This window comes from Amborella trichopoda, chromosome 2, assembly GCF_054954075.1.
Source record: "Amborella trichopoda isolate Santa Cruz 75 chromosome 2, AtrichopodaSantaCruz75HAP2 v2.0, whole genome shotgun sequence".
NCBI classification, from domain to species: domain Eukaryota; kingdom Viridiplantae; phylum Streptophyta; class Magnoliopsida; order Amborellales; family Amborellaceae; genus Amborella; species Amborella trichopoda.
In genome coordinates, this window is record NC_142337.1 from 27,699,729 (window position 1) to 27,718,053 (window position 18,325).

General features: G+C 42.1%; 1 protein-coding gene across 3 annotated transcripts in view; it reads right to left on the reverse strand.

The window, feature by feature from the left end:
- Positions 1–4,417: 4,417 nt before the first annotated feature.
- FIE (Transducin/WD40 repeat-like superfamily protein) overlaps positions 4,418–18,325 on the reverse strand; it is a 36,982-nt gene continuing 23,074 nt past the window's right edge. Inside the window, exons 10-14 of one of the 3 annotated variants that reach the window (XR_016050520.1) lie at positions 5,727–6,311; positions 5,393–5,518; positions 5,104–5,167; positions 4,949–5,008; positions 4,418–4,765 (exon numbers count right to left, since the gene is read on the reverse strand). Coding sequence is in view for 1 of the 3 variants with exons in the window: in XM_011622017.3 (XP_011620319.1) it covers positions 4,708–4,765; positions 4,949–5,008; positions 5,104–5,167; positions 6,215–6,311 (279 nt within the window). In the remaining 2 variants the exon portion in view is untranslated. Of the gene's footprint in view, positions 4,766–4,948; positions 5,009–5,103; positions 5,168–5,392; positions 5,519–5,726; positions 6,312–18,325 lie in introns of those variants that run through there. The other 2 variants (XM_011622017.3, XR_016050521.1) reach the window with 2 other exon arrangements.

Here is an 18,325-nt window from a genome sequence, read left to right on the forward strand (position 1 = left end):
GAATGAGTCCTGCTGAGCATCAAGAGCTTCAGAAGCAGGTTGATGAGCTCCTTAGCAAGGGATTTATCCAAGAAAGTATAAGCCATGTCGTTGTTCCTCCCTTGCTTACACCAAAGAAATATGAGTCTTGGAGGATATGCATAGATAGCCAAGTCATCAACAAGATCACAGTCAAATATCAATTTCCAATTCAATGGCTTGATGATGTGCTAGATGAGTAGCTGGTTCAAAAATTTTCTCCAAAATAGATCTACGTAGTGGATATCATCAAAATAAAATTGGCTCAGGAGATGAGTGGAATACAACCTTCAAAACAAAATATGGACTCTATGAGTGGTTGGTAATGCCATTTTGGCTATCGAACGCACCTCGTACATTTATGAGGCTAATGGTATAAGTCATGCGCCCCTTTATGGGAAAATTTGTGGTTGTATGTTTTGATGACATCTTGATTTATAGCACAATGAAGAATCCCATAAGGAACACCCAAGAAAGGTCTTTCAAGCCTTACGAGGAGCAAAGTTATATGTCAATCTGAAGAAGTGCTCTTTTATCGGCAGAAGGGATTCATGTAGAATCAAGATTAAGTTAAAGCCATTGTGGAGTGGCCAATGCCGAAATCTCTATCAGAAGTATGAAGTTTCCATGGGCTAGCCACCTTCTACTACCGGTTCATCAAGAATTTTAGTTCGATTATTGCACCAGTCACTGATTGCATGAAACATGGGGAGTTTAGATGGACTCAAGCTACTAAAGAAAGTTTTAAACTCTTAACACAAAAAATGATTGAGGCTCCAATACTAGCTCTCTCCAACTTTTCAAAGGTTTTCAAGGTGGAATGCGACACTTCACACAATGGCATCGGTGCAATCCCCAGCCAAGAAAGGCGACTAGTATCATTCTTCAGCGAAAAACTCAATGCAGCCAAGGAACGATATTCGACTAATGATATTGAATTTTAGGCGATTGTCCAAGCACTTCATTATTGGAGGCAATATCTGATTCAAAAGGAGTTTATGTTATACTCAGATCACAAAGCTTTACATTATTTAAATTCACAAAAGAATCCGAATTCCCGACATGCAAAATGGACATCGTATCTCCAAGAGTTTATTTTCACTATGTGTCATAAGTTTCCGTTGATGCAATTAGTCGAAGGGACTATCTTCTTCAGACTCAACATATGAGGTGATTGGATTTCAGAATTTACCTCAAAATTATGAAAATGACACCCCTATTTTCAGGAAATCCTGAAGAAATGTCAGACTCAAGGGACCTATCTAGATTTCATCCTCCACGAAGGCTTTTTATTCGAAGGATTTCACCTTTGTATACCTGAGTGTTCCCTTAAACTTAAAATCATTTCTGAGCTGCACGGAGGTGGTCTAAGGGGACATTTTGGCTAAAACAATACCCAAGCTCTTGTAGAAGAAAGGCACTTTTGGCCTAAATTGAAAAACGAAGTTGGAAGATTTGTTGAAAGGTGTGGAATCTGTCAGCATGCAAAAGGATGCACTCAAAATATTGGTTTATACATCCCACTACCCATCCCTACAAAACCTTGGGTGGATGTTAGCCTAGACTTTGTGGTGGGACTTTCGAGAACAAGGCAAGGGCTGGATTCCATATTATTCGTTATTGATCAATTTTCTAAAATGGCCCACGTCATACCCTTTAAAAAAACAACAGATGCTACTCAAACTGCAATCCTATTCTTTTGAGAGGTTGTGAGGCTTCATGGGGTGCCCAAAACCATAACTTTAGATTGAGACACAAAGTTAATTAGCCACTTTTGGAGAACATTATGGTGACTCATGGGCACTCAATTACAATTTAGTAGTGCCTATCACCCTCAAACTGATGGGCAGACAAATGTCGTCAATAGAACCTTAGGAAATCTCCTTCGAAGTCTTGTCGGAGATCAACCAGGGTCATGGAATTTTGTGCTTTCACAAGCAGAGTTTGCTTCTAACATTTCAAAGAATCATTCAACGGGCAAAACACCATTTGAAATTATATATGGGCGAATACCATTGCACATTTTGGATGTGACATCGATATCAAACCATGGACGGCTTAGTGCAAATACTTCTGATCTGACTGGTCATTTGAAAGAAGTCCATGACAATGTTCACTGCAAGTTAGCGGAGGCATATGAACAATATAAAGCTGCTGCTGACAAAAGTCACCGAGCAAAGGAGTACAATGCAGCGGGAAAATATATCATAAACTCAAACACAGGAAGATAGGACCATGTTGAATCCTGGGGCAAATTCCTATCGCTTCAAATTACCTAAAGGAATAGGGATCGACCCAATTTTCAACATTTCAGATTTATTCAAATATCATGGAGAAGCTAATACTATCACTTGGGACGAGGTTCGAGACAATTTACATGTGCAAGAGAATGAGTTACCTATGCAAGAGAATTGAGTGCATCCTTGACATGATTAATACCTAAAATACAATGACCAGTCAATGACAACTCACTCAATCCCTAATGCGATTGAAAGACAAACCTGAATCTGAAGACGCTTGGCTAATAAAGGAGCAATTGAAAGTGACTGATTTGGAAATAAGGGGTCTGTGTAACTCAAGGACGGGTTCTTTTGAAGGGGGGGTGACTTACATCCCTAAATCTAAAGGAAAGGTTCTTGAAAGTTCCAAAGAAACCTAGAAAAAAAAAATCATAATCCTATGAAATTTCCTAGAAACTTCGATGAAAATTTTCCCAATAAATTATTGTTTAAAAAAGTATCTAGGAACCTCCTCTAGAAATTTCTTGATAATCTCTTTAAAAATATCCTCCTTGGCCTATAAATACCCCTCAAAGGTGCCTATTCCAGCAACCAAGAATTGAGAGTTGCCTTGAGCTTTATTTGAGAGTGAGTAATTGTATTAAGGACTAGAAGTAATCCTTGGAATTTTTGGAGAGAATGTATGTGAGGATTGAGTGCCTTGCAGCCATCTATGCAGCTGTAAATTGTATGAATAAAATGTAATATGAGAAGTATTGATTTTTTGTTTTCTTATACCTTGGACTAATCCCCTATGTACTCGAAACTTCATACTCCTTTGCTTTGACCTCCTTTTGCTTAGATGCTTTGCTGAACGGCAATAGTCTCTACCCAAGCCTCATCTCTAATCACTCGTGCCAAGCTAAGCCCTTATCTTTAGAAGATGGCGCACCAGTTCTTTAGAATATTTTAGGACGATATAAACGTAGGTGAAACCGTCTTCAAGAGCAAATATATGGCCTAGTTCATGACTGTCATCTTGAGAAGTACTCCCACCTATATCATTAGTACCTACCAATCCCATTGCATGCACCACATAATCTACCAATGGATTCCAAAGTGGTACTTTACCTTCCCTAAAATCATTCTACCTTCCTACTATCTCCTCTTCCTTATATGTATCAACACCATCAATAAAATCCAAATCCAGTGGTTTCGAAGATTTAGACGAAACTGCTTCAACAAAGTTCCACTACTACCAGGGCGTTTTTTTTAAATTTGGCGGGTCCCTATCAGTGAGGCCTTGACTCAGAACATTTGTTAGCTTCTTGATGCCAAACCTCACACTGCTCAACACTTCCCTGTTATTGATTGGCTCCCACCAAAGTTAACAATGCTTTGAAAAACATCTAGGTTTCAAGCTTGGAAAGGAACCCCGCAGGCTCTCAGCCAAACAACGTCCACCGACTTGATTTCCAACATTCCGCCATAAACCACATTCCTTTCACTCTCCCATGTCTCTTTTGATAATGGGATAAGAGCTTTAACTCCCAAGTTAAAGTTTTTGAGAAATTCCAAGATTTAATTTTCAAAGATCCATTCTTCTAACCCAGAAATATCTTGTAATGGTGGAGAAAGGTTACCAACAAGCATAGACGTCAGAGCTTCTATCTTCTCTGAGAATACCTCTTCATCCACTCTGACAATGGGTACTTCTCCATAAAACCTCCCAATATCTCCTAAACCGATCAATCCCTTTTCCCAAAGCAAAATAGGATTTTCTCACAGCCATCAGCCAACAGTCATCCTTTCATGGGACACTCTGCTCGCCACCCTCTGCACCCTCTTTCACCCCATTCTCTCCATAAATCTATGTACAAACAACGGGCAAATAATTAGCAGCAGACTGGCAGTTTTTACTTTTCAACATGTAGGGCATAGGACGCTACTAATGGACATGAACTCTAGATATCATCATGGGCTTTTGGCTTGAGAGGCATGAGGGCATGAAGGGCAACGTTCGAGGGATTGGATGCATTTGTTAAAAATGAGATAAACTCCAAATAGTTTTTACCCAAAAACTAGTCTGCCATTTTGCTATATAACATTAGTCATCAAGGATGCTGGTTCCATTTCGCGTGATGTTTGGCATACCATTATGTCACCTGACTGTTGTAGGCTTTGTCGCGTAATGGAGGTGTTTGGGCATTCCATTAACAAAAGAACTAAATGATAAGGACATTTTTCTTGTATAATTTTCCCTTTAAATATCTGAAATACAAAACCTTTGAAATACTATGTATTCCAAATTGCTGTCGAAAAAACAAAACCTTGTTCATGTAACTTACCATTTGTAGCCCCTTATCATCAGGCACTTCAGGGACAATCAGCCAGCTTCATTGGTTGAGGCACACCAAAACTACGAATTTGGGCTCCAGAGGCAGGGAAAAGATGCAAATAAATGTCAGGTTTACTGGACAACGTCCCAACGCCATATTGTCCCGTCTTCACAGCAACTAAGTATGGTGCTGCATGTAAAACATAAAAGGTACATACATATTGAAGTCAGAACCAACATTATTTACATAAACAAACAGACAGACATATATATATACATACATACATACATACATACCTACACTACACACACATATATATGAGAGAGCGAAAGAGAGAGAGAGAGAGAGAGCACATAAATATTGCGGCCACACCTTCCATCATATGACATAGCTGTCTGCCTGATAGGAGACTTGCACTGAACATGTCCTAACCTGAAAACCGAAATAATTAGGCCCAAAATGAAGAAGAAAGAGCATATCAGTAACTCTTAATAAATAAAAAGCAGTAGACTTGGAGCTAAACTGACCGGGCTATGAGAGTCGGAGGACTCGACTGGAGTTCCCATACATAAATCTTTCCTTCCCTATTCCCTGAATAATAATAAAAGGGAGCTTCTGAGAAAGGTGTTGAAAGATGGGTCTATTTTAAAGATGTGAAGGTCCCTTTCACATATCAAATTAAAAATCTTTCTGAAGCTAATACTCTATGATTTGGGTTTTGCAGCTAAATAATGTGGCTAAATGGTTGGGAGTTCACTTGATTAAAATCAACCACAAAACAAAATCATTTTGACAGGTGGATGATCCGGTACTCACCAGAGAAGTCTGTAATAACTAAATTAGATATGTGTCAAATCCCCACTGTTTAGTGTGGCCATTAGTCAATTGTGCACTTAGGTTTGCATTTTCCCCCTGCTCTTTTCTGTCGCTCTAAAATACATGCTATCGAGCACGACAAATAAAGATAGAACGTAAGATTTTGTTCAATGAAATATTTGTTGGGGAAACACTCTACCTCTTAACACCGAGAAAGAAAGACAAATAAAAGATTTCATGAACGGAAATGAGATCTTTTAAAAAATGACAATCCATTTACTTTGTTAACGAAAGCAAGTTCGTCATAGATGTATTAAGAATAGAATATGCTCACACAGGAGTTAACAAACTGTCTTCCATAGTTTCATCATGCCTCAAATTTCTTTCTCGCCGATATCTTCATATTCTATCTTGAAAAGCAAGCAAGTTTAGTATGGTTTCAGATAATCAAATTCTATCATGGGATTGATGGAGTAATTTTAATTACCTCTCAATCTCCAAGGAGAAACTAAACGGCTACCAAATCAGTATAGCATTATGGGTTGTCCCCACTGCTTTTCAATGCATAGCATCGGAGTACATGATACCTTAGATCCTTTCAGTTTTCAGAGAGAATTTCTTTCTCAAACACTTTCAAAAACTTTTTCCTTCAGCATTCAACGTATGTGATACTTTTGATGGAACCCAACATTTCTTGGATGAGTTATTAGTTGCCACTAAGAGACAAATTCTCACATGTGAAAACATGTGCAAAGCTTTGCAGGTGTTTAACTATTCAAACTACCCGAACAGCAGGCACAGTTTCAGCTGATCAATGCTTACCTACTGCTGCAGCATTAAAGTGAAAATCACACGAAAACTTGATGAACCAAATGTCGCACTCAGGCACTGGGTATTTCTGTAGAATATCAAAAACTCCCTGAAAAAGTGCAGAGTTGAAGAAATGTCAAAATAACATTCAGTCCCAAAAGTTGTCATGACTCCAAGTAAACATTAACTTATTGTACGGCCCAATTTTGTATATGACCAAGAACAACCAAATTTGGCTGACCCTACACATGTTCATGCCTTTTGATCTGGCATTTGTACACAATAAACTATGTACATGACTTTTTTTATTGTGACAAGCAAAGCTAGCTTTCAAAAAGCTAGAAACACTTGAAGTTTTATTTAGAACTAAATCATATTATAGATGAAATGAAAGAAATATCAGAAACCAAAATATGCCATAAAGCTAATACTAAATGGCTTCATTCAGAAAAAAAGCATATTGCAGAGAGATACCGAACGTACCAGACAAAAGAAACATGAAACTGCAACAAAAGCTTGTGTACATAAATGAACTGGGAAGCATGTTATTTAACCTTTTTTTTTTTTGGGGAAACTTGTATTAAGAGATTTGATTATGCGACAAGCAAAGCTAGCTTTCAAAACGCTAGAAACACTCAGTGAAGTTTTATTTAGGACAAAATTACATATTAGATGAAATGAAAGAAATATCAGAAACCAAAATACGTCATAAAGCTAATACTAAATGGTTCATTCAGAAAGAAAGCATATTGCAGAGAGATATCCAACCTACTAGACAAAAGAAACATGAAACTTCAACAAAAGCATGTGAACATAAAAGAACTGGAAAGCATGTTACTATTTTTTTTTTTTTTTTGAAACTGTTGACTTTGTATTAAGTAAGAGAGATATACAAGTTACAAAAACTGCTGCCCACAGAACGGGAGTGATATTCAGCCACCAAGAGGTGGCCAAAACAAAAATTGCTATACAAGCATGAAGTTATAACACATTAACAAAAAGAAAGACATAGCAGTTGGTCTTCTAAGATATTGCTTGAGAAGCGCCCTCCTTAGCCAGTGTGTTGGCCACCTCATTGGCCTCGCGGCAAGTATGTCTCCATGAGACCTTTGTACACCTACAAATGTCAAAAATCTCATCAAAGACTGCTATAAGTCTCCAAGGGGGGGTGGCCTCTCTTGAGGCCCACGAGATAACATTTCTAGAGTCACCATCAACAACCAGGACTGTGTTCCAAGTGGGATTGAAATTTTAAGGTCTTCCAAGTGCGCACGGGCTTCCGCCGTTGTGGAGTCTGCTAGGCCAATGGGAAAGGCAAGAGAAGAGAATGATTCCTTCATGAAATCTGAAGATACTCCCGATACCTGCCTGGCCCGGGTTGCCAAGAGAGCACCCATTAAAGTTAAGTTTGGTTTGGCCGGTTTCCGGAGGTCTCCAAAGGGACGAGCGGGGGACAGGCCTGGGCTTGTGATGAAGAATGGTAGGCCAATCGAGATGTTAGTGGAGGAGAGGAGCTTGAAATGGTTGTGGTTGGTGGCCCAGAAGATCACCATGGACCTAAAGATTTCCTTTAAAGCATGTTACTAACTTTTATGGGAAGTATAGAACATTATCTTCATTTTCTCAGAAAAATAGAAGATATTTCACACTTTTCAGAGAAAAAAAGCACACTAGGCATATGTAAACAGAATTCTGAATGGGAGAAGCCAACAAAAAGTACTGTGTGTCACACCTTAACTTAGACCATACAAGCAGTGAAGCCTGTTAGCAGGGCCAAAACCTCCATTGCACGAAGTCATAGGATCCTCTGTGGTTCAGTGTTTTATTGAATGGTGTGCCATTTGGTTTCTTTCAGGCATATAGGGTTTAAAACAAGAAGACTCTTCCTTACCGGGGGGGTTCATCTGAGATGAGAAGGTTCTTAACATGAGTACTAAAGAGCCTATGGCCAATAGGAGGGTCTAACATCAATTATATGTTGCACTGGCCAGCAGATGTACCACTATCTCCCATCAATTTTATGTTGATGATGTTATCATCGTCACAAGAATTATACTAGATATCTACACCATCTGAAGGGTCTTTTGGGGAGTATGCGAAATTTTTAATCACAAGCTTCCTTTCGCACCTAGCCTGCAGATCCTCCTCTAGCATGGGGATCCCTTAGGACAGAATCCTACCAATAATCTTGGGATCCCTTTGGTCCTTGGTAGATGGTTTAGAGTCCAATTCACGATTTTCGAAGACTAAGTGTTTGGAAAGGGAATCCGTTGAAAGAGGCATGTTCTTGTCAAGATATTCTTTCTTATACTCCCGTATACACTTTCTTTACTTCTTGCTCCGAAGTCATTTTGCTGAGCTTGGAGAGCATTTTAAGCAGGTTTTCTTGGGGAAGCATGGATGCAGTTGAGAAGGTTCATCAGATTATTTGGGAATCATTTTTCCTTCCTAATGACAATGAGAGGCTGGGTATCCAAAGGATAAGTGACATGCTACCGCACTCCGGCTTTCGAGCCTACACTAGTTGGCTTTTTGCTCTTGCCCAAAAGCTTGAAAATGAGGCAGGGTGGAGAAGAGGAAATACAACAAAGCTGGGCTGATGGCTACTTACCACTAACTCCATGTCGTCTGAGTATGGAAAGTTCAAGTACATTAAGAACGGCCTAACAAACTGGTCACTTACTGTGAACTAGTAGCTTGAAGGTCTGGTGTGCTAAAGGTTTTGAAATTGTCCTCCAATACTCCAGATAGATCATCAGGTCAAGTATTCCTCTGGTCTCCGAGAAATGGTTCTATCAATATAACTATTTCTCATATAAGCAAAATGGCTCAGAAAGAACTGAATTCCAAGTTCTTCGTAAATTTCATAAGGGTGGTGTTCTCTAAGTGAAGAGTACAGATCTCTTTTTATGCAGACTAATCTTATTACTTCGATGGCCTGACTGATCAATAGAGACAGTAACAGAGAGACAAACTTGGTTGCAAATATGGGAACAGATAGCAGGCCAAGATCTTTTACTAGGGATTCTAGAATCCCTATTTGGAGAGAAATACCTAATTTGAGCAGAGAATTCTACCTTACGCAACTTACATTTTTCTAGTTTTAGTTTTTAAGTGCTCCCTTCATTTCTTCCCCTAAGCTCCATGTCATTACTTCTACCATTTTGAGTTAACAAAATTTATAACTTGCCGAAAACAAGTCTATGACATGGATAATGGGCACTACCCATGCCAACCAGAAAATGGAATTCATTAATACTTTTTATATTAAAGTATATCTATACTACATTATTAAGCCAGAGTTAAGGGGTGAACAAGTGTGGCGACAATAAGAAGGATCCCTAATTCTATAGAGATTGTAGGACACATTCCCATCTTTAGGGGAAGAGAGAGAGAGATATACATACCATATTGTCTCCATTTAAGTTTTCTAGGTATTTTTATTTTGACTTTTAAATTGTATTTATTTTATAATCGCTATTAACGATTAATTTGTAGGAACGTTTTTCTCTCGACTCTAATGGAAACATAAGCTTGGGATGCCCACGTATTTAAAATTAAGTTAGATATTTTCGAAATAGATAAATATTGAATTAGGAAGAATAAGATCTATTGGCATGAGCGCAATGAATTTGCTATGAGGACTTCTAGGAGTTATAAATTTTAAGAGTTCGGATAATGCTCCACGAGGGAATTTCTTATGGTTTTGAATTTTTTGAAAGCGCAAAGCAAAATTGGTGATGAGAGAGAGGGGTGTGAGAGGTGGGGTTAAGGCTTAACCATTAGACATGTTAGGGAATAGATAGAGATTGAGTTACAGATTTTAGGGGATAGAGAGATATATTAAACCAAAGCTTTTAGAAAAGAAGAAAATAAATAAATTAAAAAAAAAAACAATTATATATATATATATATAGGAAAACTCTTCCCAACGCCTATAGGCGAAAATGAACAATGATTTTGTGTATTCTCATCCCCATCCAAACTTCATTGCACGGTCATAGTTGTCTAGTAGTGTTTCAATTTTCATTTGTTTCTACAAATCCAAATTACTTGAAATTTGGAGTGTGTGTACATTTTAGTGAGGCGCACCTAATAAAAATATGAAAAAAATAATTTGTAAAATATAAATTGGCCAAAATACCCCTATAAATATTTGGGGGTATTTTGGTAAATTTATATTTTACGAATTATTTTATTCATATTTTTATTAGGTACGCCTCACTAAGATGTACACACGCTCCAAATTTCAGATCATTCCGATCAATAAATAAAAAATGAAATTTGAAACACTATCGGACAACTGTGACCGTGCGATGAAGTTTGGATGATGATGAGGGTAAGCGAAATCACTGTTCATTTTCGCCTATAGGCGTTTGTAGTATCTTCCATATATATATATATATATATATATATATATATATATATATATATACACATATATATCAAACCAAGGATTGCCCACGTGTACAGATAGAGAATAGCCAAATGGAGAGGGAACTTCTAATTTTGTCTCTATCCCAAGGAAAAAAAAGGAAAAAGATTATCATGAAAATATCGGTGTGTAGAAAGTCCATGTATTTAAGAAAAGTCTTTGAATCTCTCTACAATTTAGTAATTTACTTCCAATAATTCATGTGGGTGTATATTTTTTTCTCTTAAATCTCATTCCAACCATTTTGGTTACTTGCATATTTTACTCTTATCTAAAAATCTCCTTCCTATAGTTTTGTTGCGATCATTAGAGAGTACCACGTAGAGATAGAGTAAATTTTTTTTTGATAATGTTAACATATGTATTGCTGAGAAAGTGAGTTACAGTGTCAGTTGTATCTCCGGGAGAGCCCCTAGACAGGACTCCCGGGCGAAGAAGATCAAAAACCCCTGTACAATGAAAGGATTTTCCTCCTAAGAAAAAATTACAAAAAGAGGCTGGGACAAGGCTTATAAAAATGCCCCCCCTACAGATGATCAAAGACAAGGAAAACTAAAGAGGCCCAAAAAATAAACAGGAGTTCACTGGTCCAAAGCAAAAAAGAATGTGGACCCAGTTTGTACTGCCTGCCCTGTCTGCTAGCACCCTCCTTCACCAGTCGATCCACGAAGTTGTTGGACATCCGCCAAGGATGCTGCCATGAGACGTCCATAGCCCTGCAAAGTTGTTGAACCTCGTCAAAAACTTAGATCAAGTACTAAGTTGGATCACATGTCCTACTGGCCCAAGAGATGACATTCTTGGAGTCACCCTCCACTATCACGCTAGAGCCCCAAGAGGAGTTGAATTTTTTAAGGGCAAAAAGGAGGGTTGAGGCTTCCGCAAAGTTAGAGTCCCTGATGCTGAGGTACTCGGAGAAGGAAAGGAGGATATTGCCTTCAAAGTCTCTAAAAACTCCTCTAGCTCCTGCTGGGTCTCGATTCCCCAAGGAGCACTCGTCAAAATTAAGTTTGATTGCTACCTTGGTTCGAAGGTAACTAGAGACTTGGCCTTGCTGCCCCTGCTGGTTGATGATGAAGGATATTTCCCCAATGGGAAAGGAAGAAGGATCCTCGTATTCCGGCAAAGAACTTCATGTTGGAAGCCCAAAAGGTTACCAGGGTGGTTACCTTATGGAAAATGGCCGGAACTGAAAGCTTAGTCCCTAGAAAAATTCTGGAGTTTCTTTCCAACCATACTAGCCAAATGGTAGCAGCAACGGTTGCTTTCCAAAGGATTCTTCCAGCCTTTGGCCAGCTTGATTCAAAATTGAAGGTAAGGAGGGCTTTGACCGAGAGGGTAACCCATTGTAAGCCAAAAAGTTTTAACACCCTGCCCCATAAGTCAGAAGAGAAGGCACAAAGCAAGAACAAGTGAGAGTTTATTTCCTCCTCGCATTCACACATGACTCACCTATTCGGGATGGGCACCCCTCTTCTTTGTAGTTGATAAACTATGAGGGCCTTTTGAGAGAAGGCGAGCCAGTTGAAGGCCTGTACTTTGGGTGGACCGATGGTGGACCAAATTCTCGAGAAGTGTCCGGTTAGGGAGAGAAAGGAGGAGAGGTTTTTGTAGAGTGAAGCCACTGAAAATTTGCCCGAGGGGGTTAAGGTCCAAATGATTTCATCACTTCCTTGTGAAAAGAAGAAGAGAGGGTACAGTGAGTTCAAAAGTCGCTGGAAATCAGCCGCCTCGACTTCGTTTAGACTCCTTCTAAAAGAAGGATTCCAAACTCTGCGACCTCCCAAGGTGCTAAGCTCCTGGGCACAGAAGAGTCTTGGCTTCGAGCAAGAGAGAAGAGAGTTGGGAAGGCCTCACTAAGAGGGGAAGTCCTTAGCCATAAATCATGCCAAAATTTAACCCTTGACCTTTCTCTCGGGTGGAACCTGATGTGTCTCTTGAAAGAGGACAAGACAGTGAAGAGCGACTTCCAGGCCCCCGAGGTATTGTGGACTTGAGCTCTACCAGGGAGCCAATTTTCAGATGGAATCTTATACTTATATTTTAAGACCTGCGCACAAAGGGCATTCGGCTGGGTGGCTAGGCGCCACTACCACTTCCCAAGCAGTGCTGCATTGTGCTTGCACAGTACCTTAATCCCTAGACCTCCTTGCTCTTTTGGTTGGCAAACCTTGTTCCAAGCAACCAGGTGGTATCTCCTCGTCTTCCTGCCCAGACCAGAAGAAATTTCTCATGAGTTGATTCAGGCGGTGCGCCACCTGAGCAAGCATATGGTACAGAGACATGAGGTAGATTGGGGAGTTCGCTATGGTAGCTTTTATCAGGGTAGATCTACCTGCAAAGGAAAGATATCTACCCTTCCCCACCCTGCCAATCGACGATCGACCTTGTCCAGAACTGGGGACCAAAGCTGCTTTCTAGGTTTACCAACTCCCAAGGGAAGGCCCAAGTAGGTAGTAGGAAGGTTTTGGATCTTTACAGTCCCAATTTGGGATGAGATCCCCAATCTCACCAAGAGACAAAGCCACCCCCAGCATACAAGATTTTTCCATGTTAATCTTGAACCCAGTAGCAGATTGGAAACATCTGAAGAAAATTTGAAGATTTTTTGCCTCATCCGTAGAAGCTTCCAGGAAGACTAACATGTTGTTCGCATACTGTAAGTGAGTGATAGTGGGCCCCTGTCTACTAGTTTTGAACCAATAATAAGGCCAGCTTGGTAAACTTCAGCCACTATGTCGAATAGGAAGGGGGAAAGGGGGTCTCCTTGTACCCCTAGAAGAGGGGAAGTAGCCAACAAGGGTTCCATTGAAGAGGATGGAAAAGTGAGGGTTCGAATAGCAACCCCTCATCCATCTCCTCCATCTTCCCCCAAAACCCATTCTGACCATAGTTGCATCCAAAACTGACCAATCCACATGGTCATAAGCCTTCTCCCAGTCTATTTTGAAGATGAGGCCTGGTTGTTTTGAAATGTGTCTCGAAAGGACACATTTGTGGGCCACGAGGGCCCCATCCAGTATTTGTCTACCTTTGATGAAGGTAGATTGTGAGTTAGAGATGATGGAAGGCAAAACATGTTGCAATCTTGACGCTAAGACCTTTGCCAGAATTTTGTAGGAGTTGAGGAGACTGATAGGCTGAAAGTCTTTAATTTCCTCAACTCCTTTTTTGGGCACTAGGGCTAGGAAAGTGGCATTCATGGCTTTATTTAAAATGCCCCTATGGAAGAATTCCTTGAAAAATTTGACAAAGTCCAAGCTGACTACATCCTAATACTCCTTGATGGGGGCGATCAGGAAGCCATCCTGCCCAGGGGCCCTGTCGCTTGCTAGAGCTTTGACCGCTTTAAGAATCTCAGGTTCAGAAAAAGGTCGCTCTAGCCAAGCTGCTTGGCCTTCATCGAGAGTAAGGAAGTCTAAGGTCAAGAATCTGGGTCTGGGTTCAAGGGGAGCTGATTATAAGTTTTGAAAGCACTGTACGATGGCCTGATGAATATCACCAGGTTGGGTAAGGTAAATATTGTTGACTTTAGCCGTCGTGATAGCGTTGTCTTTGTGACGACAGTTGGCTATCCGATGAAAAAAGCCAGTGTTATGATCCTTTGCTTTCAACTAGGAGACTCTGGATCTCTGAAACCAAAAGATTTCTTCTTTTTTAAGGCTGGCGAGATACTCCATCTTAGTCTTAGACCTAAGATCTAGTTCTGAGACTTTTAAGGGTTTGGTCTCTTCAATTTCATCAAGGTTCTTGATAGTGTCCAATAAGGAGGACTTAACTTGCACGAAGTTCTCAAGGATGGTTCTGCTCCAAGATTTGATAGCTCCTTTGAGAAGCTGAATTTTCCTTTGAAGAATAAATCTCGCTCTCCCCGAGACTAGAGAATCGAAGGAAGTCCACCAAGATTGAACTAGGGCTGGGAGGTCCTTCTCAAGGAGCCAATGCAGTTCGAAACGAAAGGGTCGGGAACCCCTATTTACAGCATTCGTGTCGAGCAAGATGGGACAGTGGTCCGAAGTAGGTTTGGGTTGGGCTAAAGATAGCGTTCTAGGGAAATGTTCCTCCCAATTTGCTGAAATCAAGAACTTATCGAGTTTGAGAAGGTGGGAACAGAGCTGTGGTTGGACCAAGTATAATTGCTGCTTTGAAGAAGGACATCAATCAGCCGGTTTCGGTTTATAAAATCCAAGAACTGCCTCATTTCTTGGGTGATAGAAGATGAGTTCTCTCGTGGGACCAACGGGTCACATTAAAATCTCCCCCCATGCACCAAATAGGATGGGGAAGGGAGGCTATGTGATCCAACTCAGCCCACAATCTTTGTCTTAAGGAGTTTGAATCCGAGCCATAGACAGCCGAGAATTTCCAGGGGATTCCATCAGAAATATTAGAAAGGAGGAGGGTTCCCATATACCTCCAGAGGCTCCAAAAGAGGGCAGAGAGACCCACTAGAAAGGATTCCTACCCCAGACCCGACGAACAAGCTTAAGGTCAAGTTCAGGCTGTTTAGTTTCAAGGAGAGCCAGAACAGACGGGGAGAGTTTCAGGGTGAAGGCTTTGACAGCGCCTTTCTTGGAGTCCTGACCAAGGCCCCTAATATTCCAAATGAGCAGTTTCATTTGTGATCGATGGTGGCTGGGAGGAGGACAGTCTAGGGGACCTCCTCGGGTGACCAAGAATGGATGGGGAGGGGCTGAATTCAATAACTTTCCCTGGGAGGAAAAGAAAGAGAAAAGGTTACAAAGCTCTCTTTGGTCTTTGATTCTCACCTGCATTCTGCTATCAACATCAGCCATGATGAACTTGTGTGCTGGTCCTTTTGGTCCATTATACTCAAAACCCATTATCTTGTACATAGTTCTCATCCTATCTTCCTCTAAGTTAGGCCTGTCTTCTAAATTTTCTTCTGTATCCACATCACCCAGGGTCTTAGGTTCAACAAGAGTTTCAACGGATGAGACGAGAGGCTGGGCCACAGGGTAAAGATCAAAGGGTAGGGTTGGGAAAGGAGGGGAGCTAAAGCTAGAACTAGAATGGACGGGAGGAGAGAAGGCCAGCATAGGTTCAGAGACGGGAGGCGAAGGATGGAGGGGAGGCGGGTTAGCAACCGGGGTGTTATCCATATCCTGAACAAGAGGAGTAGTCGGATAAGACGAGATAGTGGCATTATCGGTAGGAAGGAGATGGTTGGAACATAGGTCAGGAATTGGTAAGTTTGGATGGAGGTGTAAGAGGACAGGGAGTAAGGGGAGTCTAGGGGCCAAACCTAGTGGATGGTCTGGGTTCTATGGATGTGGACAAGATGAGGGGTAAAGGAGAGGTGGGGGGCCAGGATGTCAGCGACAGAAGCTGGATCAGGAGGGGAGGGGTCCAAAGAAAGGGCGGTGACAATGCCAACGGGGGAGAGGTCGTTGTCCATCTTCAAAGGGGGGAAACGCTTGGAACCCTCGAGATAGAGGGAGTCAAGGTTAAGCAGATAGAAGGAAAGGGAGAGGAAGGTAGGGTGGGGCTGAGAGCCAGCCCTCCACGCAGCAGGTTGGGACGTAACAAAGCTGGGTTCGAGGAGTTGCACCGCCCCATAATCGCAGGAAGGGATGGAGGTAGTAAGGGCGTCAGGCCTTGGTTCAGGGTGAGGAGGTTAAGAGGGGGGAGAGAAAGGGGAGGAGACTAGTGGAGAAGCAAAGCCTCCTGAAGAGCTCTCCGCAGGGTTCGTCAATACTAATCGAATCGACGGAGTCTTCTCGAACAGAGGCTGGATGAAGGCCAGCTGGCATGGGGCAAGCGGTAGACGACCAATGGGATCAATCGTCCCTTGTAGCGGGCCCTTCTGTAGGGGGTGAGAGGGGGGAAGGGCAAGGGAAGGCGGGTCGGGCTGAGGCTCGCCACCTAGGGGAAAAGGATGTGGGTTAGGTGAGGGGTCATAAATGCCAGAAGGGGACACCTGGGGGAGAGAGGGTGAGGGGGCAGTTTGGAGCACAGACAGGTGGCCGGCCTCGGGTTGTACCTTCTGCGGCAGAGGGACCTCAGATACCACGCGGGAGGAGGCAGGCGACAAGGGCAGCCGCATGGGTTTCAAGGTTTGCAGCAGATGTGAGGGGTTAGGTGAGGGAGTGGGGCACGTGGAGGCCCCTTGAGAGGAGAGAGGGGAAAAGTGAGAGGGGGAGATGAGAGGGTCGGATGGGTTGAGTAGAGGGTCCTACCCAGAGACTTGCAGGGGTGAAAGAGGGGGAGGGGAGGACGATGGGCCGGGTTGGTCGTCAAAACCCGACGAGTTTTGAGGCTTGAAATCCACGAAAACTTCTTTCCTCGGACGTCGAATCAATTCAGCTGCAGCACCCACTTCTACCGAAGGGCTTGGAAACCCCATTGAGTTCAACACCGGTTCCTGGACGGTGAGCGAGTCAAACCGAGTTTGGCCTACTTGTGAGTCCCTAACCAGGAAAAATGAGGGTTTCTTAGCCGTTTCATGAGGATTCGGCCATCGTGGGTGCCAAGATTGCCGCTGCTACTTATCAGGGGGTCTCCAACGAGATCTCAAATGCTTGTGATTCTTCTTAGTCACCGCCACCCACTGCTGGGAAGAGATATCCGGAAGAGATTCCCCGATAGGTTGATTAAGGAAATCTGGTGAGGAAGACGAAGCAGAGGACCATGAGATCGAAATAGGGTAGAAGAGTTCATTAACATCCAGCCAAAGAGTGCTCGAAATCTTTGTAGTGTCCAGGACCTCGAACAAGAGGCGAATGGATCCTAAAGGCAGGGATGGAAACTAGTTTACCACAAGATGCCACCAGTATTTTGAAGGTTGCAAGAAACCAAGCATGCAACGAGATATGATGAAGGGTAAGACATACCCTCTGCATCCTGTAGAAACTTTCATTAGGAGACCAACGGCACAGAGAACAGGGAACACCTTTGAAGGAAGGATTAGGCTCTTTGAGTAAGGCCTGTTTAGCCTGTTCCTGCGATGGGAAGGAGAACAAGTAGCCTTCATTAGAGAGCCATCTACTGATAAGATTGGGCTCCCCTCACATATCGATCCCTTTTGAGTCATTTCGCACCAGGTTAAAACTCTTGACCAAGGCAACCGAAAGTTTCCTGGTTAGTCTATTTGTCTCCTCAGGACTTGTGGTGATACAGAAAGGTAAAACGAGGGAAACCTGAGAAGACACGGATGGGGAGACAGGCTCCTGCTGCTTATGCTTCAGAAGGACAGGAGAGGGGCAAGAAGCAACACAAGCGTCGGACAGAGGTAAGGGCCGAGGTGGAGGCGGAAGAGACTTCGGGTGGGCGGTGCGACGGAGGGTTATAGGGTATAAGGCGTAAATTTCTTTCTAGGAGAGATGGGGGGGACAATGGCGATGAGGGAGACGCTGGCGACGTCGGGTCATGGCCTGGAGCTTCTGCAAATCATGCATGTGATGATTCCATTAGAGGTAGGGTAAAGTTAAGAAATTTGTTCCTAAAACTGATGAGTGTAAGATTCTAAGAATATTGTGGAGAGATGAAGATTTGAGTTTTATAGAACTTTTTTTGGTGAGTCAGTGGGGAAGAAGACCCCTACTTGATTTTAAATTTCTAGTAATAGATTATATGTCCATATCAGCAAGGTAAGAGGTCTTGATGAGGGAGCTGTATTAATGAGAGAAGTTGTTTAATGGTGTGATGTACTTGAGTTTTTTCTTCTT